General features: G+C 46.1%; 1 protein-coding gene across 24 annotated transcripts in view; it reads left to right on the plus strand.

Annotated features, from left to right (window-relative positions):
- Window positions 1-27,828, plus strand: part of GAPVD1 (GTPase activating protein and VPS9 domains 1) — a 424,045-nt gene that overhangs the window by 227,579 nt on the left and 168,638 nt on the right. For all 24 annotated transcript variants that reach the window (XM_078646066.1, XM_078646068.1, XM_078646069.1 and 21 more), the window contains 4 exons: window positions 15,699-15,818; window positions 25,369-25,446; window positions 25,610-25,965; window positions 26,753-26,840. In XM_078646066.1, coding sequence (XP_078502192.1) covers window positions 15,699-15,818; window positions 25,369-25,446; window positions 25,610-25,965; window positions 26,753-26,840 — 642 coding nt within the window. The remainder of the gene's footprint in view (window positions 1-15,698; window positions 15,819-25,368; window positions 25,447-25,609; window positions 25,966-26,752; window positions 26,841-27,828) is intronic.

Consider the following 27,828-nt stretch of genomic DNA (forward strand, 5'->3'; position numbering starts at 1 on the left):
TCACATTTTTGGTACATACACCATTAAAGACATTGAGCTGAGTTGCACACTTCTCTTGTGAGAACGTTTGAGTAATTTGAACCAGTCCCTAATCTTTGCCTACTCCCTAGTATAGTGGGGACTACAATAGTGAAATCTCAACCATAGCAGGCGGGAAGACTGTTACCAAGAAAGGAGAAGCAAGCATAGCTCTCGTGCTTGAAGCACACATTGTATGACAAGCCAGTATGTCGTATTAACGTGATTTTTACTATTTAGTTTTGCTCTGAGACTAAAGCTATTTATTTTCTCATAATGATAAACATTGGGCTAGACATTGGTTTTTGTCTGATTTCTGAGCTCTTGCCCACCCATTCTACCTCCGTGAGAAACTTGCCATTGCGGATTCCTACCCTTAGAGCCAAGTGTAGAAAGGGTTTTTCTTTGCCAAATTTACTGAGTCGTAGAAGGACCGGCTTCAGGACACCAGTAGCAAACTAGGACCCGGTCTGCCCTCTGCCTCTCTATACGAGGTATGACATTTACAGTAAAGAAATATAGAAAAAAATACCCATTGCACAAGCTTGCGTAGGTCATGCCTACTGTTTGTGCCAGTGTTCATCTATATTTTCTGTAGTTGTCCGTTGACTGCATTATAAGTAGACTGTTATGTTGCGAGCACAAGATAAATGGCCATAGGGCTGGAGGCTAGAGGAGAAGTTAATAGGTCTTTGCCCTCTAGAACACTTCTGAGCTTTGGCTAATCCTCTGGTATGTCCTCCCTTTTGAGTGTGAACAGTTAAATGTTGACTAACATTTGATATCCAATATTTCCAGTATTCTTTTTATGAACATTGGTTGATGTGAAAGTAAGATCAGTCCCGCCACTACACAATTGCTAAATACTATGCACGAGTCACTAGCTATAGATGCCGTAAATTTAGAACCCTGTATCCACCCATATTTAATACAAATTGGAGCAGTCTTGTCCCTCACTTGTAAGTCAACACATGTTAATGTACCGCCATCAGATGGGAATTAAGTATTTGCAGGCCCTTTCTCCATTCAGTTGTAACAAGGTGTGCAATGAGAGGCCTACTTCAGATGCACAAGACTAAATCCAGACATAAACTTTCATCGAGAGATAACCTTTAAGGCGGATCTCGCATGTACACCTGCTAATGCTACATTGTAAATGTAAATGTACAGGAATTTATATAGCGCAAATCACCAAGCGGTTTCTAAGCGCTTGCTTAGGGAACCCGTCCTGGTATTCCCCTGTGAGATAACCCCAGCAGGGTATCCGCAAGGTGAAAGCCAGGCATCCCGCCGCGAGGGGCCGTTGTGGAGATTAAGCAAGCTATTGCCCAGAGTCGCAGAGTGTGAACCCGTGAATCGAGTAGGCACCGGAGTGAGAATTGTCGAGTCCATGGACATTTTAGGACTCAAGACCCCGCCAAGCCGGGAATTGAACCCTGGTCCCGGGCTGACCTCTGCTTCCAGGTCTGCCTCCTCTAACCAGTGAGCCAGAATGTAATTTCTTGATCAAACAGTAGTTTTGCAATTAGTTAGATTTTTTTATTTTTGTTTTGATACTTGCATTCCACTGGAAAAGTACCTATACATTACTCAGAGGTTCTTAAGTTACCACGCTTCCCAAATAGTATGAATGGTTGGATTATGTCTAACCTTCACACACCTGTACTTCATTTTAAGGAAAAGTAATTCGGTAATTAAAATATCACTATAACATTAGCGCCCATTGTACAGATGCAGTCAAAAATAATGGAGCATGTCAAGAAAAAGACAACAAATGTACTAAAGGCTTGTTTGAATCGTGAATTACAGGTGAATAACAGCTATTCGCTTGCTCGTAATGTTCATGGTTTAGGGACCTTTAGGTCATCTTTGTGTTGAAGTTTAGTGCATTGAGAAACTGACGTGCTTCATAGCACATTAATATGTCTGAGGTGTGAAGTATATTGCCATGTGTAGCTTCCACAGGAAGCTATTCGCTTAAACTTGTGTTTTCAAACTAGGGTGTTCAGTGCTCTAATGCCAGAGTAGTGAAACACTGAGCCTCAAAGCCCTACTTTGAGCGATGATCCACTGCTTCACCAGATCACCAAAGGCTTAAAGGAGGTGGAGGAATAGGTGTGGCGCTCCTCCACCACCATCAGTCATCTCACCTGCCAGCCGGGCATCTCTTTAGATCTGCATTGACTGGGGAAAAAGTTGCTGCAGTGTTGAGCATCTCTCTACAGCCACTGTGAATATAGCACTGGCTCTCTGTGTTTGTAAGAGCAGAGAGCACGGTTTAGACTTCGACGGAGAGGCACCGAAAGGTTTCAGGACACCAGTTAATGCATTTTACTTAGTTAAATATTTTGATAGAGGAAGACACTAAATAAAGGGGATGATTTTTAGGGCTCGCTGCGAACAGCGCGCGAAAGCGTGCTCTCGCAGAGAGTACTATAGTTGTTGTTTCAGCCGACAACGAGAGAGGGGAGACAAGAGCTGGCCACGCGCACCATTAAGAAGCATGGCAGAGTCGGATTCCGACGCACGCCTTGGGATTGGGTCGCGCGCGTCAGAATCTGACTCTGCCATGCGCCGTAAGTTTCAGTTTCATTAGCGGGGGATTTTCGCTAGTGACGCGCATTTCTGCCGAGCTGTCCACCCGCTCTGTCGAATTTATTTCATGCGACTAATTGTGTTACCTCTGCATCGAAGGAGGCATTTCAAGTAACAGATAAATCCAAGACTGATCCGAAATCCTTCCTCTCTAGGAATCGAATGTATTTTTTTAAACGGCTATTTTTTTAAGTGGTTTCCTAATACGATGAACTTGAGTTTTTCTGCTTACCACGTTGATAATTGCACCTAGGAATGCGCGAGACCGTGACGCCTGCGACTCGTGCAGCTGTTTGTCTTCTCTGGAATCGCCAGTGGTGTTCTAGCGGCGAAGGGCTGGCTGCATGACAGGGGTTTACCATTCTCTCTATCAGCCAACTCCTTAGTACAGGACCTAAGTGAGGTATGGGCGAAATGAGCCGCAAAAATGATGCGAGTTGTTAGGGACTGTTTGAAATCTCTGCGACATCGGCCCGCGGCGGACAACGGGTAAGTGCAACCCTTCGAGCGTTGGGCCTGCTGCTGGCCAGTCAGTCTTGCAATTATTTCGAATATTTCATTTAATATTGGTGACCTCTCTTCCATAGGAATATAATTGTAAAACTTATCCAGTATTTGGGTGTCTTTCATAGATTCACATGCCTGAATCATTCCCAGTCGTCGTGACGGGAGCCTCCGGTATATAAAAAAGTAATGTCCTATAGACATACATAGAAAAGAATAGGCCTAAGGATCTCACCTTAGTGTCCTATCCACGTCCTTTTGTAAAAAGGACCAAAACAGGGTAGGCCCAAGGGTCCCACCTTGGTGGCCTATCCGTGTCCTTTTGTAAAAAGGACCAAAGTAAAGAAAACCAACCAATCAGCTACCACCTCCTTCTAGAACCTTCCTGTCAGGAGCCCAAGTATCTCAGATTTTCTACCGCACGTTGTGCTAGGGAGTCTCCACCTGAGTTCTCCTCAGGAATCTTTCTTCTTACTTCAAAAAACGAATTTATTCAACTTCTATCATTATGGCTGATAGCCAGAAAAAAGGTCTCTTTAGAGCCTGTTCCTCTTGTGGCAAGAAAAGGCTCCATGTAGAGGATAAACATGAAACCTGTTTATATTGTCTCTACCCTTAACATCAAGCCAAGGACTGCAAAATATGTCGGACCTTCTCAAACAAGACCCTCAAGGACCGAGAAGGACGCCTACTACTCTGGCTCAACAGGCTGAAGAACAGAACAGACGACTTGGTGTCAGACGGTGAGAGTGTTTCTGGCACTTCGCATTTTTACTTGAAGAGGCCAAGGGTTACTTCCCCTAGCCCCTCAGACACCCCTCCTAAGAAGACTTCTAAAAAGTCCTCAGAGGGCAAAACCTCCGTGTCTGGCAAAGGATCTTCCTGTCATCAGGAAGCAGCCGCTGGTCTTGACGACGACGACAGCGTCGATGGTCTCCTCAGCGCTAAAAACTGTTTCAACGTCGACGACGACAGTGTCGACGACGACTAGGACGACGCCTTCATCGTCGGTGAGTAAGCCTGTGCCGTCGACCATCCCAGTCACTCCATCGACGACGAAGATACTTCCGTCGACGACGAGATCGACGTTGAAGACGTCGACGACGACACTGTCGACGAAGACCATACCGTCGGCGAAGCCTATCTCGTCGACGAGGAGCATTCCGTCGACGGCGGGGAAACCGTCGACGACGGGAAAACCGTCGACGGCGGAGAACTTGCTGTCGACGAAGGCCGCGTCGACGAGGACACCGTCAACGGAGCCACCGTCGACGACGAGTTAATTACCGTCGACGGAGGTAATTTCTACGACTGCACCGTCGACACAAGCGTCGAGGCCGCAGGGACATGGAAAGAGTCTGAGCTGCTATCGCATGCCATGGATGCCTTCCCGCCTCAGTCATCCCATATCACCGTTAAGATCACAAAGAGGCCAATTACGCCAGTCCTGACGTCGCCCACTAAGGTGCAACAACTACCTCCAGCCTGCTTATTACAAGGTGAAGAGTCGGTTGAAGAGTTATATACACAAGCCACTAGCCCATCAGACTTGGTGCTTAAGTGCCAAAGCACAGACGAGGAGCCGGAAGAGGAGGAACATATAGAGCAATCAGTCCACACTCAAGTGCACACACAGGTTACACCAATGGTGTGTCTACCAGCATCCATTGTTTCAGACCTGCAATTCCTTATAAAGGACTACAAAGAGCGGTTTCCGGAGAAACCCACTACGCCTACACTTCCAACTGCACAGGTACCTACTCCTTTGTCTCGACACAAGCCACCTCCATTGGTGCTTAGTAAAGACCAGGAGCCAACACAAGACATTCACTCGTCTGATGACGAGGAGAGAGATCAGGAAGAGGGCGAGGTCTGTGACGACGAGTCAGACCCAGATGCAGACCAGGACTATATTGCACAATCTCCGGCCTCTCCAGAACCACAGTCTTCGGAATCACCACCCGCAGACATCGGTGGATTCCATAATCTTGTAGAGCGGGCTGCCAAACGATTCCATATGTCTATGGAAACTCAGGAGACTGAATGCTTCCTTTACGACTTTAAGGAGCCCACTAAAAAGACAACCAGGTCAATCCCCATCATTGACTTTATCTGGAAACAAGGCAAACAACTAATGCAAACGCCAGCTTCAATCCCTGTGGTAGTGCCCAGGCTCGATAAAAGATATAAGGCAACCTCATCGGCGCCAGCATGCCTCACAGGTCACCCCAAGGCAGACTCTGTGGTAACCCAAGCGGCACAGAAAAACTCGCGTAATCCAGCATCACCTCTGTCGACGCCACCTGACAAGGAAGGCAGAAAACTGGATACTATTGGCAAACGTTTCTCCACCACATCGGCTATGACGGTGAAAGTGGCGAATTCAATAGCACTTCTGGGCCGTTACAATCGTCAACTCTGGGCGGACATTGCACCCTATCTATCTAATCTGCCAGAGGATTTAAAGGAGGAGGCTCATTCGTTTCTCTTAGAAGGCCAAACATCTGCCTCCGAGCTCATCGACTGCGCAATGGATGTCGCCATGACCGGTTTCAGGCAACTGGCAGGTGCTGCCGTACTAAGAAGACAAGGTTGGCTCAAGGCCACCTCTTTCCGCCAGGAAGTGCAAACGAAAATTCTCGATATGCCCTTCGACGGCCAGCATCTCTTTGGCGAAAAGATTGAGGCCCTCACCACCATTAAAAAGGACACGGACACTGCCAAAGCCCTTGGAACTCTGCGTAACCAGTCCTATCGTGCAAATAGAGGACGAGGACAATCTTCATATAGGGGCACCTACCAGAATAGGTCTTCCTATTCGTACAACCAGAGCAAAATGCAATACCAACCGCGACAAAACCAGCAAGGACGTCAGACTTCCTACGGCAAGTCAAACTACAGGGGGAAGAACCAAAAAAGACCTGCTGGCAACCGCCAATGACTCGTTTCAATGGCCAGTCCATCCACCATTGCATTTTTTAAAACTTGGAGGGAAACTCACATACTTCCAAAACAATTGGCGGAGGATAACAACAGATCGGTGGGTACTCCAACTCATTCAATTTGGACATTCTCTAGATTTTGTCTCAATTCCCCCAACAACACCACCTTGCAAACGGTCCCACAGGCACCTACGATTGCTTCTTCAGGAAATCGCTTCCATGCTCCAAAAGGGAGCGATAGAGAGAGTTCCACAGGCCCACAAAAGGAAAGGTTTCTACTCCCACTTCTTCCTAATCCACAAAAAAGGGAAAAAATGGAGGCCAATCCTCGACCTCGGGGCACTCAACGTGTTCCTAAAGAAACAATCGTTCCGTATGGTAACACTACAGGAAATCCTGGGTCTCCTCGAGGAAGGGGACTACATGACGTCCTTAGACCTGCAGGACGCCTACTACCATATTCCTATCCTCAAAGGGCACAGGAAATACCTCAGGTTTGCGGTAGCAGGACGACACTACCAATTTCGTGTCCTTCCGTTTGGCCTCAAATCTGCTCCACGGATATTTACCAAATGCCTCTCCCTGTAGCAGCCTTCCTTCGTCAACAGGGTCACCAGGTCTTCCCATACCTGGACGACTGGTTGGTAAAGGCACCATCTGCGACCGCCGCAGCCACATCCTCCAGCGCCTGTCTGAATATTTTTCACTGACTAGGTTTGACCCTCAACCGCGAGAAGTCGGCTCTGGAACCCAACAAGGTCATTACATTTCTTGGAGCGACTCTGGACACGGAACGCGTCAGAGCTTTCCCCTCTCAGGAGAGAAAGATCAAACTCATCTCCCTGGCCACGTCAGTGGCATCACGGAAGACTCTACCGGTCCGCACCTTCAAGTCCCTCCTCGGCATGATGTCCTCATGCATCATGTTCATTCCCCACTGCCGCCTCAAAATGCGCCCTCTCCAGGAGGAACTAACAAAGCAATGGACACAAGCTGCAGGATCATTCGAGGACCGCATACGTGTCACTCGAACCATGGTCAACCACTTACAGTGGTGGAGATCGTTCAAAAACCTGTCACAGGGACTACCGTTCCTGCTTCCAGCAGAACCACACGTAATAACAACGGACGCATCCCTAGAAGGCTGGGGAGCGGTACTCCAAGAACTCCAGATCAACGGCAAGTGGACAACACAGGAAACCAAGCTCCACATCAATCTACTGGAGTTAAGACCGGTCTTCCTAGCTCTACAAGCGTTCCTACCTCTCATTCGAAACTCCCCAGTGCTCGTCAGGACAGACAACACCACGACGATGCACTACCTGAACAAACAGGGGGGGACGCGATCGCTCTCACTATCTCGAGAATCGCAAAGAGCCTGGAACTGGCTTCTGGAACATGGAATAACACTGAAAGCGGAGTACGTCCCGGGCAAGGACAATGTCTTGGCGGACGCTCTGAGCAGAGAAAGGTCCCCATCCCACGAATGGGAGCTGGAGTGGGGAACCCCGCAAATAGACCTTTTTGCCACCAGAGAGAACGCCAAATGCCCAAGCTTCGCAAGCAGGCATCACCACCCAGGAACCCTCGGAAATGCATTTTCCATCGCATGGCGCAACGTATTTGCGTACGCCTTTCCGCCATTTCCACTGATATCCAGGGTTCTCAGGAAGATGAAGTCGGAGCCCTGCGCTCTGATTCTAATCGCTCCATCATGGCCGAAACAGCACTGGTTCACGGACCTTCATCGCCTCTCTGCCCGGCCACCTCTTCGCCTGCATCATTATCCAGCCCTGCTCACAATGTCCCACGGGCAGGTTCTCCACCCGAATCTGAGCTCTCTAAAGGTGTCAGCTTGGCTCCTGAATACCGCGAATTCAGCCACCTGAACATCCCGCAGGAGTGCAGAGACGTCCTTGCAAAGGCTAGAGCGGACAGCACTAATAAAACCTACTCACTAAAATGGAAGCGGTTCTGTTCTTGGTGTGTGACTAAAGGCTTGCACCCCTTCCACGTCACTCCACAGCAGCTGCTACCATACTTACTGCATCAAGCGCAATCGGGCCTCGCACATGCATCCATCAAAGTGCATCTAGCGGCGTTCTCCAGATTCACAAGGACTTCTAAAGGTCCATCCCTGTGGGCGAACAGACTTATAAAACAATTCCTTAAAGGTCTATTCAGGTCCTTCCCACGACCAAGGCCAATCCCTCCGTCGTGGCACCTCAATGTGGTCCTTCACCAATTAATGAAGCACCCCTTCGAACCCATCCATACAGCGGAGATCAAATTCATCTCATGGAAAACGGCCCTCCTCCTAGCCTTAACCTCGGCCAGAAGGGTCAGCGAGTTGCAGGCTCTCTCAATCCAGGATCCTTTTATGCAGTTCAGGGAAGACAGGGTCATCCTACGAACTAACCCTCGGTTTATCCCGAAAGTCCCCTCGGACTTCCACCTTAACGAACCAGTGGTACTCAGGTCATTTTTGGGTTTCGCCTGCCGAAGGCTGCGCTCTGCGCAGCTCTTCAGCGCAGGTGAAATCCTATGTCGTCAATAAGGACTCCTGGAACGTCCCCCGGCTCTCATTGGTTAGCTCCATAAATGGAGGCTAGCCATTGAGTGCCGGATCTGTCCATCAAGGCTGGACCAGATTCGGGGGCGTTCCGGAGATTTTTTCCCAGGGCGGAGTTACGTTTTTTCCTGTTCCCTCCCCTTTCACTGAAAGTGAATTCAGATGCGCTGTCCATTCCCGCCCCCTCCGTGTGCCTTTCCGCCGCCCTTGCTGTCCTGTGCACGTTTCCCGCCGTCCGTGTCCTCTCCCGCCCCCTCCCGCCGTCCGTGTCCTCTCCCGCCCCCCTCCCGCCGTTCGTGTCCTCTCCCGCCCCCCTCCCGCCGTTCGTGTCCTCTCCCGCCCCCTCCCGCCGTCCGTGTCCTCTCACGCCACCAGCGAGTGCCCACCTGGCGATTTCTGCCCGCCTGCCTGCCTAGCGAGGGCCGCCGCGCTGCCCGCGGCGACCCGGAAGTACCTGGCCGGCCGGCCAATCCCTTCGCGGCCGGCCGGAAGTCACGCACCCGCAGCCCGGGGGAGGGAAAGGGAAGCCTTGCTGTTTGCCGCTTCCCCCTGCCTGGGGGAAGCCTTTGTCGGTGTTGCCGGTCTCCCATGCCTGGAGGGAGACCGGAGAGGAGCCTGACGAGGGTGGAGCGGAGGGGGCGCGGGGCACATTGTGGTGCCCGCCCCCACCGCAAATCCGTACCGGCAGCAAGGAGGAGGGCAGCAGCGATCAGGTAAGGATCAGCCTGGGCCTGCCTTTAGTCACGGCGCTTCCTCGAGCACTCCGCTGCCCCTGGCCACGAGCACAGCGTGGAGTTGCTGTGGCGTGGCGCGCCGCTGACTGACTGCCTGCCAGAGCGGGGCGTGTGAGTCCGGGAGGGATTTGAACCCTGCGGTGCAGAGCGGAGACAGCATGGCTGGAGTCTGAGGTGCCTTGTGTGGAAGAGGGTCCCCTACCCCAGCATCAGATAACGTCAGGAGGGCTTCTCGCCGCTGCAGGGCTGTCGTAGGGAGCATAACCTGGTTGGGGAATCCGGAGAGCAAGGGATAGTCCCGGCCGACAGGCGGCGTCCTGTCCAGCGCGGGAGGGTGCGCCACCATGGCACCCTGGCGCCCACCGCCGCAGCGTGCCCTGCTCTGGCTCACCTTTGGGATCCTGTGCTGCGCGCCCAGACCGGTAAGGGGGCAGCTGATGGCGGGTGGCGGCCCGGGGCACTACTGTCAGGAGGTGCTTGTTTGGCGACTCTGAACTGCCTCTCCAGTGGCATCCGGGATGTACAATGTGTTGTGGGTGACTTTGAGCAAGATGTAAGGGGGGCAGAGTGGCATGTCGTGATCGTGCCCTCAGAGGTTGTCATTAAGACAGGCTCGCATCATGTGCAGAATGTAACCCTGGGTTTGGCATCATGGCCACCTGGCAGAGTTCAGAGGTGTTTAAAGGAGAGGATGGAATGTACCAAGTGCTTTCATGAGTTGTCATTAAGTTAAGATGGCATGCCCAAAGTAGGCATGGGTGTGAATGAGGGCACCATGGCATGTCCTGGGTATTCCTCTGAGGTAGGCATTACGTGCTGAATGTGTCTTTCCAGTTGCCATAAGGTAGGAAGCCACATGCTGAGTGTTACTCTGAGGTTGGCATTAACGAGGAATGGCATACGAAGAGTGTTTTCTGGGTTTGACATGAGAGTAGGCTGGCATGGGCTGAATGTCTGCGTGGCTGGCATAAGGGGCATGTGCTGATGGTGTCTTTGCGGTTGGTGTTAAGATTGTGTCACTTGGAATAGCCACAGGACCGGCTGGTATGTGATGAAGGTGACTCTGGGGCTGGCATCATGACACCGTGGCATTTGTTTAGCGTGACTTGGCATCAAAACAGGATGAAGTGAACTTTTGGAGTTGGCATAAGGGAAACCAGGCCTCTGCTGAGGATCCTTAAGGAGTTGGAATGGGCTGAGCATGTCATTGTGGTTGGCAGCTCCATGGAACAGTGTGCATTAAAATGCGTACATGGTACCTAGCATGGCATTAGAACAAAATGTCACCAAATGTTATGGTTCTGATGCTCACATCGCTGTGTTTGGCATGGAACAGACTTGGGTGTGCAACATGTTGCCCTGAGTTTCACGTCATGACATCATGTGGCGCATTATGGACTTTTAGGGAGCATTTTAACTAGGCAAGGAGGAAATGTGCCAGGTGTGTCACAGGTGTGAGCTACGTATTAAAGGTAATGTCGAGTCCTTCTCTGACGCTGGTACAAAGGTGGGATGACGAACTGAGTCAATCAGTCAAATAACTTTATTCGCATTTAGTAAATGCATAAAAGTACAAGTAGTTATCACAGTACGAATTGATCAAGGAATAATTCAAAACAGTTAAAAATTAATTGTATACATTTTTCCTTTTAAAAGATATCAACATTTATATGCATCCACATTACTGGAGCTAGCAGCTATACATTTATGAGAGGAATATTTGCAGTAATCAATTTATGATGGTAACACCCTCACGTGTGGTTTGTTCAGAATAGCCATGCACTGGAAACATGGCTGTGCTTGCTTCCCTGCCCCCTGGCTGTGCTTTCTTCCCTGCCCCCTGGCTGTGCTTTCTTCCCTGCCCCCTGGCTGTGCTTTCTTCCCTGCCCCCTGGCTGTGCTTTCTTCCCTGCCCCCTGGCTGTGCTTTCTTCCCTGCCCCCTGGCTGTGCTTTCTTCCCCGCCCCCTGGCTGTGCTTGCTTCCCCGCCCCCTGGCTCTGCTTGCTCTCCTGAGTGTGTGTGTGTGACTCTGGGTGGGTGTGTGTGGCTCTCGGTGGGTGTGTGTGGCTCTCGGTGGGTTGCTCCCCCGCCCCCTGGTTCCCCTTACCCTGGTTCCCATTCCCCTGGTTCCCATTCCCCTGGTTCCCCTTCCCCTGGTTCCCCTTCCCCTGGTTGTGCTTGCTTCCCTGCCACCTGGTTGTGCTTGCTTCCCTGCCACCTGGCTGTGCTTGCTTCCCTGCCACCTGGCTGTGCTTGCTTCCCTGCCCCCTCGCTGTGCTTGCTTCCCTGCCCCCTCGCTGTGCTTGCTTCCCTGCCCCCTCGCTGTGCTTGCTCTCCTGAGTGTGTGTGAGTGTGGCTCTGGGTGGGTGTGTGTGTGTGTGGCTCTGGGTGGGTGTGTGTGTGTGTGTGTGGCTCTGGGTGTGTGTGTGTGTGTGGCTGGCTCTGGGTGTGTGTGTGTGTGGCTGGCTCTGGGTGTGTGTGTGTGGCTCTGGGTGTGTGTGTCTGGCTGTCTCTGGGTGTGTGTGGCTCTGGGTGTGTGTGTGTGGTAGTAATTGCTGTCTGCTGAGCTCGTCCGTAGGGTACAATAGGTCTCACATTTGCGAGAGATTAAGCTAATGGCAATGTAAATGACAATGCTATTTATTTATTTGTTTTCAAAACCAACACATAAATACAAATTTTGTCATTTACAATGCCAAAAGCTCTAACTTTTCCAAAGGCGAAACCATTGCATTGTAAATGCTTGTTTCCAAATCCTACCACTGCAGCCGAGAGAACTCTGCATTCATTAGATCTGAAGAGATGTCTTAAATTCTACATCGACAAGACTCAACACTTTCGGAAGTCATCTCAACTCTTTATTGCCTTTAGTAGACCACGAAAAGGCATGCCCCTGACAAAACAAAGTATTTCAAGGTGGATTTCTTAAGCGATCACCTTTTGTCATGACAAGGCCGGACGGCCTTTGAACTCACGAGTCAAGGCTCATTCGACAAGAGCCATGTCCACGTCTGCGGCGCTGTTTGCTGGAGTGCCGGTATTGGACATCTGCAGAGCGGCGACCTGGAAGTCCCCGCACACCTTCACCAGGCACTATTGCCTGGATACTGAGCTGATGAAGGATGCAGCAGTGGGCCGAGCAGTGCTTCGCCATCTATTCCAGTGAGGTGAGCCTTCCTACATCCCTCCATCCTTTACTGGTATGCACATTATTTTGCTAATATTTACATGACAATGCATTTTGGTGGTTTGCAGTCGCGTGATATATATTATCTACAGACTCATATACGATGTTCCATCAAAAAATGAGCATAATGTATTGCTTGCTACTCTGATTCAGGCATGTGAATCTATGAAAGACACCCAAATACTGGATAAGAAATGCGTTACTTACCTGTAACTGCAGTTATCCAGTATTAGTGTCTTTCATAGATTCACATGCACCCTCCCGCCTCCCCTGGAAGGACTCACCTATCTCTCTAACAAGTTTACGCCTAACTAGCTTGGTGCGTACGAAAATCTGAGAGACTTGGGCTCCTGACAGGAAGGTTCTAGAAGGAGGTGGTAGCTGATTGGTTGATTTTCTTTACTTTGGTCCTTTTTACAAAAGGACACGGATAGGCCACCAAGGTGGGACCCTTGGGCCTACCCTGTTTTGGTCCTTTTTACAAAAGGACGTGGATAGGACACTAAGGTGAGATCCTTAGGCCTATTCTTTTCTATGTATGTCTATAGGACATTACTTTTTTATATACCGGAGGCTCCCGTCTCGACGACGGGGAATGATTCAGGCATGTGAATCTATGAAAGACACTAATACTGGATAACTGCAGTTACAGGTAAGTAACGCATTTCTTCGTGTGCGCACAGATATTCGTAGAGTAGTATATTTTTTTTAAATTGAGTGTGGGGAGGGTTGATAACATAATAGGGGTGTAGCATAGAAAGGCGCTTAGTGTGATATTAAATCATATTGAATGAGTTTTGTATTAGCAATTGTTTTCTTTTGAAAAATGCTGATAACATTGACCTCGGAAGCAGTAAGCAGTGTTTTCCCTCCACGTCATGCTGCACAATGGTGATAGCATGAACCTAGACCTTTGCACGATAATCAGGGCCACTGGATGTAGGTGATTGTGCGGCCGAGTATTTTTTTGTGTAAAATTGTCGTTTTTACCTCATTTGCCACATAATCCATCATCTGATGCATAATCGGCAGATTTTAGCAAAACACATTTTGTTTGTAGCCCAAATGTTCAAAAGTTACTAAATACTCAGCAACGCATGTTGCTGCGTAGTGGGAGGACCTTTGCAAAAATTGACTGGTTACTGTTGCTTTTTCTGTATTTTGGTGTTAAACTGCTACTAATGAGGTGCACACATTGCCCAGACAGTGTTAACAAATGTAAAACTGACAAAATAATGATGTAATACTATCAGCAAATGCGTCCCATTATGCAGCACAATTTGCCTTTTCTTTCTGCATAATTTACACAATACTGCTGCATACTTTGGCCCTCCACTGCTGCATAATTTCAGTATCTCTGACTACAATGCTAAAGGTTTAATAGTGCAATGGTTTCAAATAACTTTTTATTTGGGTAACCTTTACTTTTGGTTACCTGGGATAAATCATTTTTCTTTCTTCTTATGGGGGTTTCTATACATCAGGGACCTTGAGGTCACACCATTGGAAAAAAATGTAGACAGCACCGCTATGCATTTTTAGTTTGCAGGTGGCACATAATACAGTCTGTGAGCAGAGTTGCATACAATTAACTTGATTGACATGATTTGAAAGATTCAAGCACCGGCGATGTGCCCTGACTTGGCAAACCATGCACGAATGGAAGGTATCTCACACGTTTTACTTTCTTCGTCAACATAGTACAACTGGTAAGAGACATGTAGGAATTGCCTTGAATTGTGCAGGCTAACAGACATCCTGTAGAGCTGTGCTTATAAACTGTGTTTCTTGCGCATATTAAATCAAATATACCACATGGACAATGCAAACAAAAGCCACGTTCACATCAGGTTCCTGCAAAATAAACAGTCCTTGAAGCGCTTGCTTGAAATCACTATCTTTAGCTGCCAAGTCTGTTTGAGTATGTACCTTTTCTTCCTGGAAATGTGCTGATGTTTCCATTAGGTTATTGTTAATTGGGCATCCAGTAGGCATAATTTACCATTAGCATCGCAGCACATCACCTTTTAGTTGCCAGGGGTGTCACTTTCTGAATGGTTCCATTGCAGAAAGGGTTGAAGGGACTAGAGCAGGTATGTCACTTTAAGAAGTCATTAGCGTTTTTGTAAGGCTGTAGGACTGCACCAAACTGCTTATATATTTCCTCAGTTTGGTAGGGGTGCCCGTTGACTGACATAAGTATATGTGTGGACTCGGAATGGGGGTTATGAATTTCGGAAAGGTTACCACTACCAACTAAATGAATCCACTCTGGTAAGGTCAAAATATAGTTCTGAGAGAATCTGTCAGCCCCTGGTTAAGGGTCAAACACTAGCCATCATCAGACAACTGCATACTAAGCTCAAGCAGTAACAACAATTTTATAGTAAAGAACACAACAGAATTCTAAAACCAATTTTGTAAAATAATAGAAAAATGTATTGAGCAAATAGACGAGCATTGGTATAGGTTAAGGGTAATATCAATACATCTAAGTCACGTAAATACAACTCATATTGCATTAGAAATGCTATAAGTGTCACATTTGCAAAAGTTATAACTATTGTCATTGTCATACACAATGCCAATAACTCAAACTTTAATGCTGCGAGACCTATTGCATTGTAAATGCTTGTTTTACTTTTATTTATATTTGGCCATGAGGGAGTAGCTTAATGCAGTCTTTGATGGGGCTCTCGGGCAGGATATCTGGCATCTGTTTTTATAAATTTTTATGCCGAGGAGAAAGATTGCATGAGGGTAGTTTGATTAGGTGGCAGACACTAGGTACAATTTTTAATATTTGTTTAACATGGTGTGGTTTGGTGGAGGGAGGTGAGATCATTTTGTGCATTGCTTCCCATGACTCTTACAACCCTGTACTGCTCATCTGAAATTGTGCAGACCGCAACAGGATTTCAAGTTGTACACTAGTAACCATGAATAAGACCGATTTGTTTCATTGCATGTTCACGTTAACACTAAATAGGCTGATAGATTCAAAGCGGTCTGTCCTCACCCAGAAACCCTCAGTGAAAAATATCTTGACCTTTCAGTTATGGGTAATTATTTGTTATCTGCATGTGTTTATGAAGTTCTGTGTGCACTGTAGCATATATGTTCTCATAATGAACTCCCCTTTTCAAGGCATCAGTGCAACCTCGGAGGATATTCCCAATAAGACAGAGGACCTTCGATCTGAGTGCAGCTCTGACTTTGGAGGAAAAGATTCCGTCACCAGTCCTGATATGGAAGACACTGTTCACGGTAAGATAAATCCACAAGTTCCTTTGTATGAATTCACCTTTTCAAGCTACAAGGCCTCATCACAGGTATCACACTGAGATGAAATCCAGGTTTCAATAACCCAAGTTGAATGCAGGTTCTCCAGAACTTTTAATTTCCTCTAGTTACCCCACAGGGTTAGATGTCTCTTTAACCAGGTTAAGATCTTGGTTCTCCAACACAATATTAACAAAACTAGTTAGAAAACAGTTCTACAAAATGTGTTTTTAGACCTGTGCATCTAAAGTTAGCGTGTAGCCTCTGGGATTGAATCCTGGTTTTGCAGGCCAGGTGTCTTGGGAGACTTTTTCACTAGGTCTAGTTGATTATACGGAACACTTCGGAGTTTGAAAGGTACTGTTGTAAGTCTCTCGACTGGCTCGGAGCACAGATATTTGGCAAAACTGATAGGACTCTAGTTTTGTTTGCTCCGCAATGCTAGCTGTGTTTTAGCCATGAAGCCTGATGTAAAAAGTGGTGTATTGGTTTGTATCAGTGTAGCACAGTTGTTACCATGAATAAAGATCAATGACCCATCAACTTTACTTTAAAAAATGGCTTGTTAAAGCAGTGATTAATTGAGTAGCTAATGATCTTATGTAACTCATGCAGGTTTACCTGATAAGATTGCATAATATAAAAAATAATATAGATAAATTAGATGAAACAAAATAATGTTAAGCTAAGGGAAGAATAATAAACTTTGCAAAAATCGATGATGCTTTTAACATTGTGAGACAGGTGATCCATAGTCCTTATAATAGTAGTTCCATGAAAAGTACCTTAAAATTTAGCAGCCTTTGCTTCATCATTTGTTTGAAGCAGCTGTGTATAAAAAACAGTTTCTTTGAAGGTTTAGTGTTTGCATTCCTGGTTTTCTGGTCACATTAAAAGTGGTCTGTATTTCCAGTCCTGCAGTTTGCAGATATGTAGATATGTTTTGTGTTCCCTAACACTGGATACCAAAATACACGCAACAATTGTTAGTTTTAGAGTTTGCACGGTTCTCTCATGGCCTGGCTGAAGGCACTGTGACTCCACTCCCTTTGTTACTCATGGTTAAACATTTATTTTATGCAAATGCTTCTGCTGCATCACAGCCCAGGAATGAGGCCTTCCTATTGACCATAGGAGATGTTGTTGTTGGTATACGATTTGCAGGTGCTTGCGTCACCAGGTCGTGACCAGAATAGGCAAGACGAAGTTAGAATCTTGAAACATGCTTTTGCAAGATAATTTTCTTTTAAGGGGAAGAGGGGGGTGTTTAAAAAGGTCTTATCTTGAAACCATACCAGATGGAGATGATTACTGCAGATAAGATGCCCACAGAGATGTAGGTGCTGGATGAGTATGGCCAGCCTGGCTGAGTCACTTCTCTGGCTGTTGACTTTCGTTTAAGCAGCTTCATGGTCCCAGAAAGGCTGGCGGGCTGGGTTCTGATGTGGTGTCAATGTCCTCCTTTTCTGCTGAGGAAGGTGTCTGCTCTGCTCATAGCCAGTGCAGAGCCAAGGAGAAGAACCATGTCAAGTTAGTTCATAACTGGACAGCTGAAGCTGGAAGCATTCACCACCGCATCCAGGACAGTAGTTGTTCTTCAGAGCATTTGGTGATGGAACTGGGGTTTCATCTTGATCTGGACAGTGGTAAAATTCCCTTTTGTAGAGGCATTTAATTTAAATATTCGGTAACTTAAGAAAGGCACCTGTTCGAGGCATATGAGCTGTAGATCATATGCTGTGCATAGACCGCCATCTAGTGTTGGGTCCGGATGTTTGCACTTTGTTTTTCTTCGAAGAAGTCTTTCCAGTCACAAGTTAGGTGACTCCTCCTTTCGGTAACAGTGCGCATGGCCATCGACTCCATTGTTAGATTGTTTTTTTCCTCCATCGGGTTCGGATGTATACGCTGCGCTCCGGTTCGACACCGTTCCTTCGGTTCCCCTTCGGCATGCAAGATACTCGCCCTCGACGGTATTGTTTTCGATCGCGTCTCCCTTTCTATCGCGCATCGTGAAAACTTTAAATCTTTCAAACGTAAAGTTCGTGGAAGGCAGTCTGCCTCCCCGCTTCGGGTCGACCTGCAGTCGATGGAACGAACTCCATTCAAATTCTGCCCTCGGTGTCACGCGAAATACCCACCCTCCAAATCACACGGTGTGTAATCTGTGTTTGTCCCCCGAACACAGAGAACAAGGCTGCGAAGCGTGCCAGGCTTTCCGCTCCAAGAAGACACTCCGCGACCGTCGCCACATGCAGAGCAAGCATACAAGCTCCCTTCTGTACATCTTCGGTCAACAATCTGATGAAGCCGGCGAGGCCATGGGAACCGAGGTGGAGCAGGAGTCGGTCGCCATCTCAGACCTCGACTCTGACCAAGAGGAAGACATCCCACATGGTCAATGTACCGTGAGTACAGCTCCCCTCTTGTCCCAAGAGACAGTTCCAAGTAAAGCGAAGGCTCCAGTCCAACCAGCGCCCTCGGGCCCTGGTCAGCACCAAGATCACGCTTCTGACGTCCCGCCCTCTGGCTCGGCACCAAGCCTACCAAAAAGCCTTCTGGCTCCGAAAGGCTCCCTCCAAACAGAGTTCATTGCCCAGACTTTCGGTGTTGAAACACATGTCCGGCACCGATCCTCACCTCCACTAAAGTGATTCTAAAAAGAAGAGCTGAGGCAGAAGAATATTACATCCCTTTGAAGAAGAGATCTGTTGGACCTTGTGACTGGCTAAGCATTCTTGAAGTGGACGCATGTGCAGTCTGGCATGGGAACGATCATGATGCAGGATTACATCATTCCTAGTACCTCAACACTTAAATCAGATTCCTTCCAGTGATTGCATTAGTGGGCCAGACTAAACTGAATCCGATACATTCAAGCTTGTGGTACGCTGGCCACATCACAAGTATGGTGCATCATTATTGATTTATGAAAGAAAAATGTACTTTAACTGCTATTAATTACAACCAGTTTTGTCTAAGCCAGTAGGTTTAGCCTCTGCAAAATCTATTGGTTTTCTCAATGTTTTTTTAAGGCCTGTTGCACAGCGCCACTAGCTGCTGTACAACATGGCTTAAACATTTTTTTTTTAAAGTGCTATGATGCGGACAGCATTGACCATGTCATAGCACTTTAAAAAAAATGTTTTAAACCATGCTGCACAGCAGCTTTCGCTGCTGTGTAATAAGTCTAAAAACATTGCCAAAACCAATAGATTTTGCAGAGGCGAAACATATTGACTTTGCCAATGCTTGTTTGCTAAGCCACCAACATGGATACAAAGCACAATCATCATATTTTTTTAACAGAATTTTAAATTTCATATTGGTCTTCTAAGAAATTAGACTTTAAGCCATGCAGAGACTGTGAGGGTCGGATATCCATTACTGACCCTCAAAATATCTGCCTATTGTGTTAAGACTCAGACCACGAAACGCATTTGTGTGACTCATTAAAGAGTATGCACCCCAAGGCCATGAAAGAGAGAGATGAAGCTCTTGATGGTTGAAGCCATAGAAGGCAGACTTGGATCTCTTCCATGTCAAACATCTCCCGTCTCTCCAGAAACGCTCAAGAAGCACAAGAGGAGGCTTGCAGAAAAGGAATGTCAGTTTCCCAGGGGATCTCCTCATCTCTTGGCCTCTTCCACCGAGAAAGTCGTCCAGATCACTTAATGAACCTCCCATTTTATGGTTTGAGACCAGGCTTCCAAAGATTTAACACAATCAGGCAATAGCATACTCCCCAAATTAATTTTTTATAATTTCGAAAATTCAGAGGATTCACATTGGGTTTTGTTTCGACCCTCAGGCAGTTCTGTGAACCTCATCAACAGGTGCAAAATCTGCTCCGCAGGGGTCAGCAGCCTATCTCTTTTCCTCCTCTCCCTCTTTGTAGGGACTCAGAAATCCAGGAAAGCAGCTCTAGTCCAGTCTTGTCCGTTTACGAATGACCAGTGGGGGCACAGTATCCAATTTTCTGCAGGCCTGCAAGGCCATAATTTTGATTCAGTGGGTCCTTCAGATAGTCGAAAAGGGATATACTTTGACTTTCTTGCAGTCCCACCCATATTCCCCTCTGCCGGACTTGTTAGATGAAACATCTTATATATATTTTTGAGCAGGACGTTGCTCTCCTGTAAAGAAATAGACCAATGGAGATGGTGTCACAGCAGCATATTGGGTAGGGGGGCTGATTCACAAAAAAAGGATGGCAGTCTCCGTCTAATCCTAGATCTCAGGATCTTGAAACTTTCTCCACACAAACAGAATTCCAGGTGATTGTTTATTTATTTTTTGATGCATAACATGCACAGCAGGGGGAACTGGACACACAGCATGCCATACGTTGCGGGGGCTAGAAATTAAGTACATCATTAAAAAAAAAGTAAACTCCCAGAAAAAAAACACATTTAAAAAGTGAGTTATGGCTCTGGTTTAGAAGCGTAAACTGCTGAAATTCTCCAGTTATGGTCACCATCTCACAGTACTCATGCCATATGTTGTGCTGACTAGCAAGATCAAAATACCAAGCTGTAAACCGTACGAAAACAAGGAAATCTCTATCAAGAAGACAACATGGTGGGTGGCTGAATTTGTTTTGCTACGGTAATCCTAACATCCACATTTGTGTTTTTATGTGTTTGAGTCTGAGAGAAAATATCTATATAAACACACTCAGATGCACGGATTCTAATGTGCTATTCATTAATATTGTTGAGTGGGGGGAGGTACCATGACTCTTTATAAGCGAATAGGTCATAATTCCCCTGCCCTGTTTTAAAAATTGTGATTAAATATGTTTGTATGTGTGTTTTTATATATATATATATATATATATATATATATATATATATATATATATATATATATATATATTCACTGAGAAAAAACAAAGGTTACAGGGATGTTATAGTTAGGAAGTAGAATTTAAAAAAGCCCTCAAATTCACTGAAAAAAAGTTAGACCCGTTATAGTTAGGCTCACTTTTCACTCTTACATAACTAGTAAAATTCAGCAGTTATAGTTACCTGAGCTAACCATAACTTACGCCCCCGCAATGACCTGCTTATGACCTCACATACTACATGACTCATGAGACGATCATTGACATCACTGATGACATCTCAAATGACATCACTGATGACATCATCCAGTGAGTGTGAGTGCTTTCTAAACGTTTGAGTGTTAAATATATATACCAAGGTAGTACAAAAGTTAAAATAGTATACTTTCTGTACAACTGAGTGATACTATTTCTAACATATATTGTGAGTGGCTGTGTGACTGTGTGTATCTGTGTGTGAGTGAGTGCCGGTATGGGTATGTGAGTGGGTGTGTCAGTGGCTGTATGTGTGTAAGTGTTTGTAAGGCTTAGTGAGTGGGTGTATAAGTGACGGTGGGTGAGTCAGTGAATGTCTGACTATTAGTTTCTTTTTAAAAGAAATCTTTTTATTAACAAACTCAAGAGACCACATCATACAGAGACAATAGCATGAGGAGAGTTGTTGTCATGTACATGAGATCGTAGTGAACATTCTCTGGTTGAGAAGGCCCCTTCTTTATTACGCGTCCTTCTACAATTCTGGGTCCCACAGCCCTCTGTATCTCCTCCATGGCATCCACCCCCTTTCCCATTTCTTAGCACACCCCCTACTCTTATACACTGTTTCCTCTGCCCTCTGACACCAATCGTGGTCTCGTTTCCAGTCCTCAAGCGTGGGAGGTGCCATGCCCCCCCAGCTTCTGGCAATGTTGCGCTTTGCCACCCCTGCCGACAATGCCAGCCATATGCCCACATATCTGGTCCAGACTGTCTCGCCTCTAATCATCAGAAGAGGCCATTTTGGGTCTAATGGGATGGGCCCAGCCACCACTTCCGACATGACTTCCGTGACCTTGAATGGCTGTATTAGTGAGTGACTGGCTGTGTGAGTGGCTGTTTGAGTAGCGGTTTGGTTAAGTGAGTTGGTGTCTGAGTGGCTGTATTGTAAAGTAAGTGTCTGTGTGAATGGTTGTATGGGTGAGCAGATGTTTGAATGGTTGTATGGATGTGTGAATTTGTAACAGAGTATTTGTGTCGATGTGTGAGGGAGTGTATGAATGTTTGTATGGGCGAGTGAGTGGATGTATAGGTGAATAAGCTGGTGTGTGAATCGATGTTTTGGTGTTTGTGATACTGAGTGGTTGTATGGATGGATTGTATGAGTAGCTTTATGTGTGAATGAGTGGTTGTGTAAGTGAGTAGATGTCTGAGTGGTTCTATGGATGTGAGTGGTTGTGTGAGTACTTGTATGGGTCTGTGAATGGGTATGTAAGTGGTTGTGTGAGTGGGTGTATGAGAGGTTATATGGGGTGTTAGTGGGTGTAAGGGTGCTTCTGTAGATGTTATCAGTGATGTAATTTGAGATGTCATCAGTGATGTCACTGACCATGTCATGAGTGAAGTAATATGTGAGGTCATAAGGAGTGCATTGCAGGGGCATGAGTTAGTTAGCTTCGGTAATTATAGCTTCTGAATTTCACTGGTTGTGTACAAGTGAAATGTGAGCCTAACTAGAACGTCCCTGTAACCTTTGTTTTTTTTTTCCAGTGAATTTCCGAGGTTTTTTTAAAACTTGATTTCCGACCTATAACATCCCTGTAACCTTGTTTTTTGTTTTTTTAAGGCCTGGGCACAAATACCGCTCCGCTCGTGGAGTTTGCGAATTTTGGCAACTCTGCATTCTGCAGAGAATTACGGCATTACCGATAAACTCCGTAACAGGGCGGAATTGTTTTTCCGCTGGCGCTAGTCACGCAATTTCGCACGTGGGGGAGAGCAACAAATCTTGAAGGGCACTTTCCAGCAGCCGGGCAACCCTCAGCAGCCAAGGGGAGATCATCCCCCAACCAGGAGTGTACCAGGAGGCCCATTTGCAGAATGGTTGAGGTAGGGGGCGGAGCCTCCCATGAGGTCTCAGCAATCCGGCTTTGGGAGACTTAGTTATCGCAACAATAGGGATTCTTGGCCCCAACAACCTTCAGCAGCCAAGGGAGGTTCATCCCCCAACCAGTAGTACCCTAGGAGGCCCCTGTACAGAGTGGTTCAGAAAGGGGGCAGGGTCTCCAGCGAGGTCTCAGCAATTCTTAGAAAGTTTGTTTCTGACCTTTATTCTGCCTCTTCCTGCTCGTTCCTAACCTTTATTTTGCCTCTTTCTGCAGGAAGCAAGCAAAGCATAGTCTGTTTCTCTGCCCGCTATCGAGTGAGCAGTGAAACAAAAAAATAGCTTTCACATACAGGGGACTGCATTTCTAGCAGCTCCCTATGTGTGAAAGCAATGCTGGCTCCCGCAGGAGGCAGGGAGCCGGCAGGGACCGCACGGGCCTTGAGATTCCCCCTGAGGTCCCCAATGGATGTCATTGGGTGCCCTGGGTGGGCACAATGGAGGCTGGACCCCATGGCTGGAATGGGCCCGAGGAAGGGAGCCGCATGGCCTCCCTCCTCTATTAAAAATAAACTAAGAAAAGGTTTGGCCCCGGGATGGGGTACCTAGCGCCAAACTCAGCCCTGGGAGAGGTGTCCCTAGGGCCAAACTCAGCTCTGGGAGAGATGTCCCTAGGGCCAGAATCATACCGGGGAGAGGTGTGGCGCGTTTCCCCTCCCCTGTTATAAATAAAAAATGTTAAAAGGCTGGGTCCCGGGGGATAGGGTAACTCGGGCTGTGCCCCCCCCCCCCCCTGCATGAAGGCTGTTCCCTGGAGCCAAAATAAAAAGCACCAGCCACGGGGAAGTCGCCGGAGGCCCTGCCCCCTTTTTGAACCTCTCTGCAAAGGGGCTTCTTGGTGCACAACTTGTTGGGGGATGAAGTCCCCTTGGTTGCTAAGGGTCCTTGGGGGCCAACAACCCCTCTTGCAACATCCAGTAACTCCCACACACCGGGATTGCTGAGAGTTCATCTGAGGCCCGCCCCTTTCTCCGCCACTCTGCAAACACTCCTCCGGGCGCACTGCTGCTTTGGGAATGAAATCCCCCTAGATGCTGAGGGTCCTTGGGGGCCAACAAACCCTCCTGTTACCCCCAGTAAGCCACACACACAGGGATTTCTGGGATCTTGTGGGAGGCCCTAGTTAGGAAATAGAATTACAAATAAATCTAAGAAATTCACTCACAAAACCAAAGGCTACAGGGACTTTATAGTTCGAAATTAACATTAAAAAACCTTAGAAATGTATTGAAAAAACCTTAGAAATGTATTGAAAAACCCCAAAGGTTACAGGGATGTTACAATTAGGAAATAGAATATATATATATATATCCTCCAAAATCGGTTCGCTTTTCCGGTCATGAAATGGTCAGTTACATGACTGATGGCATCCTCCACAGAACCACTCAAACTCCCATACAGTCTCTTGTACACTCACTCACACACCCACTGAACCATTCACATACCTATTCACGTATCCATACGTCTCACATACCTACTCATCCATGCAAACACTCACACACCCAATCCATACAACCACTAACTTATACAACTACTCCTACAACCTCTTACTCACCCATACAATTTACACAGCCATACAATCACCCATGCAGCTACTCACACACCAACTTAATTAGAAAATCCCTCTGACAGCCAGTCACTCAGCATCTGAACAGACCCATTGACACTCATACAACTTCTCAGACACCCAGTCACTCATCACTACAAGAGCTCAGATTACCACTCCCTCACCCATACAGCCGCTCAGACACACACTCTCCAATGCAGCCACTCACACACCCACTAAGTGAACCAAACAGCCACCCACTCACCCATACAACCACTTACATATCCACTCAGTCACCTATACAGCCACTCATTAACCCATACAGCTACTCACATACCACTAACATGTCCATATAGCCACGTACACACCCATACAGCCACTCAAACATCCACTCACACACTGAAACAGTCACAAGGCCACTCAGATGAGATATGTTATAAATAGTGTCACTAATTACTAGTACAGAAGGAATAGTAAATTAACTTATACTGTAGCTTAGTATATATCTTTAAGTATCAGAAATGTTTACGAAATAGTCACAGGATGATGTCATCAGTGATGTCACTGACAATGTCATGAGTAGTGATATATGTGAGATCATAAGCAGTGCATTGTGGAGGTGTAAGTTATCATTAGCTCAGGTAACTATAACTGCAGCATTTCTATGGTTTTGTACGAGTGAAATCTGAGCCCAACTAAAAGATCCCTTTAACATTTGTTTTTTTCAGTGGAAGAAAACTTTTGTGTGGGTGTGTGTTTGTGTGTAACTCTCAATATGTTGTGCTGTATTACCTCGCCCATGCCATTGAAAAAGTCAAGTAAATACTTTTGTTAATTTCCCTTTTTTCTTCTAATGATGAGTTTACCCAAAGCTTCTCTTTATCCAGAGGGCAGTTCATAGACCGCATGACATTCCCAATTCTTCATACAGTGCTGCGTCTGTGCAGTCTAGTAAACTGTCTTTGGCCCTTTTTAAATACGTTTTTTGTCTTATATTTTTCAGTTGTGCATCATCTTACTTCTCCACCTTCTCAGTCTGATTCTTTGCTTGCAATGTTTGACCCGCTGTCTGCAGGTGAAGGTTAGTAATGGCTAAGTATCTTTCATTTAAAAAATTATTTACATTGTCTTAACATTTTAGTTGAGCTCTGATACCTCTAAAAACCCCAAGTGTGAATCAGTTTGTTTGAGAAAGATGATTTCTGCTTTTTGCCACTTCATTAACATGCCATGTATTTTTGTAGTGGTCCGGCCTAAAGTGCATTATGCGAGGCCATCTCATCCACCGCCAGACCCTCCAATTTTGGAAGGAGCCCCTGGAGGTAATGAAGCAAGATTGCCGATGTTTGGCTCCCACGTGCTTATGTCGGCGGATTCTGAGGCATTCAGACAGAGGCATTCCTTCCCCGACAGATTAGTGCGCAGCCGCAGCTCTGATATTGTGTCATCTGTACGAAGACCCATGAGTGATCCTGGCTGGAACCGGCGACCAGGCAATGAAGAAAGGGAGTCTGCACCTGGTGGCCTCATCGGTGCATCATTAACCGCGGCACCCCAGTCATCTTCGTCGTCACCTAGCAAAGACTCTTCCAAAGGAGAGGTTGGTATATATTTCTTTGTAAATAATGGAGAAAATGTGGTGCTGGGACTTCAGACTTATCCAGAAAGTCTACTGAGAAATCCCCTTTCAATTAGATAAGAATCATGCGGATAGCCAATCCTCTCCATTTCAGTTAATTATTAGTAGAATTCGAAGTAGAATTTAAAGAAAAAAACAGTGCTCAATATTGCTAAACTTGGCTTATATTTTCAACCTCTAGGGCATTGTAACAGTTGCCATTGTTACAACAGATAATAAATCCTTGTTTCCTCTCCAGGAAATCTTGTAAAGTAGTTTTGGCATACTATTATGTTACTAGTATTGATAATGCCACTGTACAATAGCTAGAAGAGTTGCTGAAAGGCAAATTCATTATTCAATTAAAACTTAAGGTTGGTTTTCAGAAGGATGAGAAAGCAGGCGAACAATATTGCTTTTTACCAGCTTTCAAATCCGGTGGCAGAAATAACATAATGTAGATATTTTCCATAATGGACCATGGAAAGTGTGAAAAGTGTTCGGTTTTTGTACTGCTAAAATGTGCGGTTTCACCATCTCACTAGTGTGGTCCACAATGTTCTAATTTATTTTGCGGTCTTTTTTTTCTTCTTTTTTTCACTCAGTCCTATTTTGCAAGTTGTACAATAGCACTTTCATTGTAGGTTTGTACCATACAAGCTGACACACTTACTTTGTAGTCCGTTCCAGCATCTGCTTCAACTCCCTTACTGTGTGTGATGACCAAATCATTAACAGCATTTGAATTATTAAATTTGGTGTCTCCCAGATTGAAGTACTTAAAGATAGTGATGACGAGAAATCTGACCGCAACAGGCCATGGTGGAGAAAGCGTTTTGTTTCTGCAATACCCAAAGGTAACTCAGTTAAATTTCATTTATTTAGAAATAACTCTTCAGTGTACCGTGGTAGTACTGAGTTGTAACAACACTGTAAGATTTATAATTAAAGCAACAACTGCAATATGATGATTTTTATCCTTACATATACTTGGACGAATGTTAAAGCTATATCATGTTTGGATTATTTTGTTCATTTTAATCAGGGAACTTTTAATAGATACCTATAACCAAGTTTACAAATTCCTGACCATTGCAGGCTTTTTGTGTCTCTTTTGGCTCCATGATGACCTCAGAGGATGTGGTGTATTTAAGAAAGCATCCATTGTACCGTTGAGCCTTTTTTTAAAATTGACATTGCACAAAAAATACTGTATTTCAGGATAAAATGTAATCGCTTTTTTCAGGCCGCTTCTCTCCCATATGTAATTGCTGTGTTCCTATTACTCACTTTAATGATAGTAACAACAAATTGAGAGAGAGGGTAAAGGGCACTCTTAGTCCCCCTAGTCAATCTTATTAAACAACAAAAGAGTGTCGTGAAGGAAAAGTGTATCAGCACTAGACACAGAGAAGAAAAATCACCCTGGATAAGTCCCATTGGAAATCAGTAGGGATTTTTCAGGAAGCCCTGGATAAGTCAGGGTGGTGAGTGAGGGCTTCCTGAAAAATCCCTACTGATTTCCAATGTGACTTATCCAGGGTGATTTTTCTTCTCTGTGTCTAGTGCTGATACACTTTTCCTTCACGACACTCTTTTGTTGTTTAATAAGAATCACTTTCATGATAGTCTGGTTACAATCTTTGGAAGGATGGCAGGCTGAGGTGGCCTCGCTAGGATGAAAATTCACGGCCTAAAGTTCACACAGATGGTACAATGAAACTTAAGTTGTATTGCTGGTTAAGTCCTAACAAGCACGTCTTCGTCAGCCAGTCCATAACACCCCTCCCAGCCACCCCAAAAACATTTTCTGTTCTATTTCTTCATCTTTATGCTACCCAAACC

The sequence above is a fragment of the Lissotriton helveticus genome, chromosome 5_1 (assembly GCF_964261635.1).
Source record: "Lissotriton helveticus chromosome 5_1, aLisHel1.1, whole genome shotgun sequence".
NCBI classification, from domain to species: domain Eukaryota; kingdom Metazoa; phylum Chordata; class Amphibia; order Caudata; family Salamandridae; genus Lissotriton; species Lissotriton helveticus.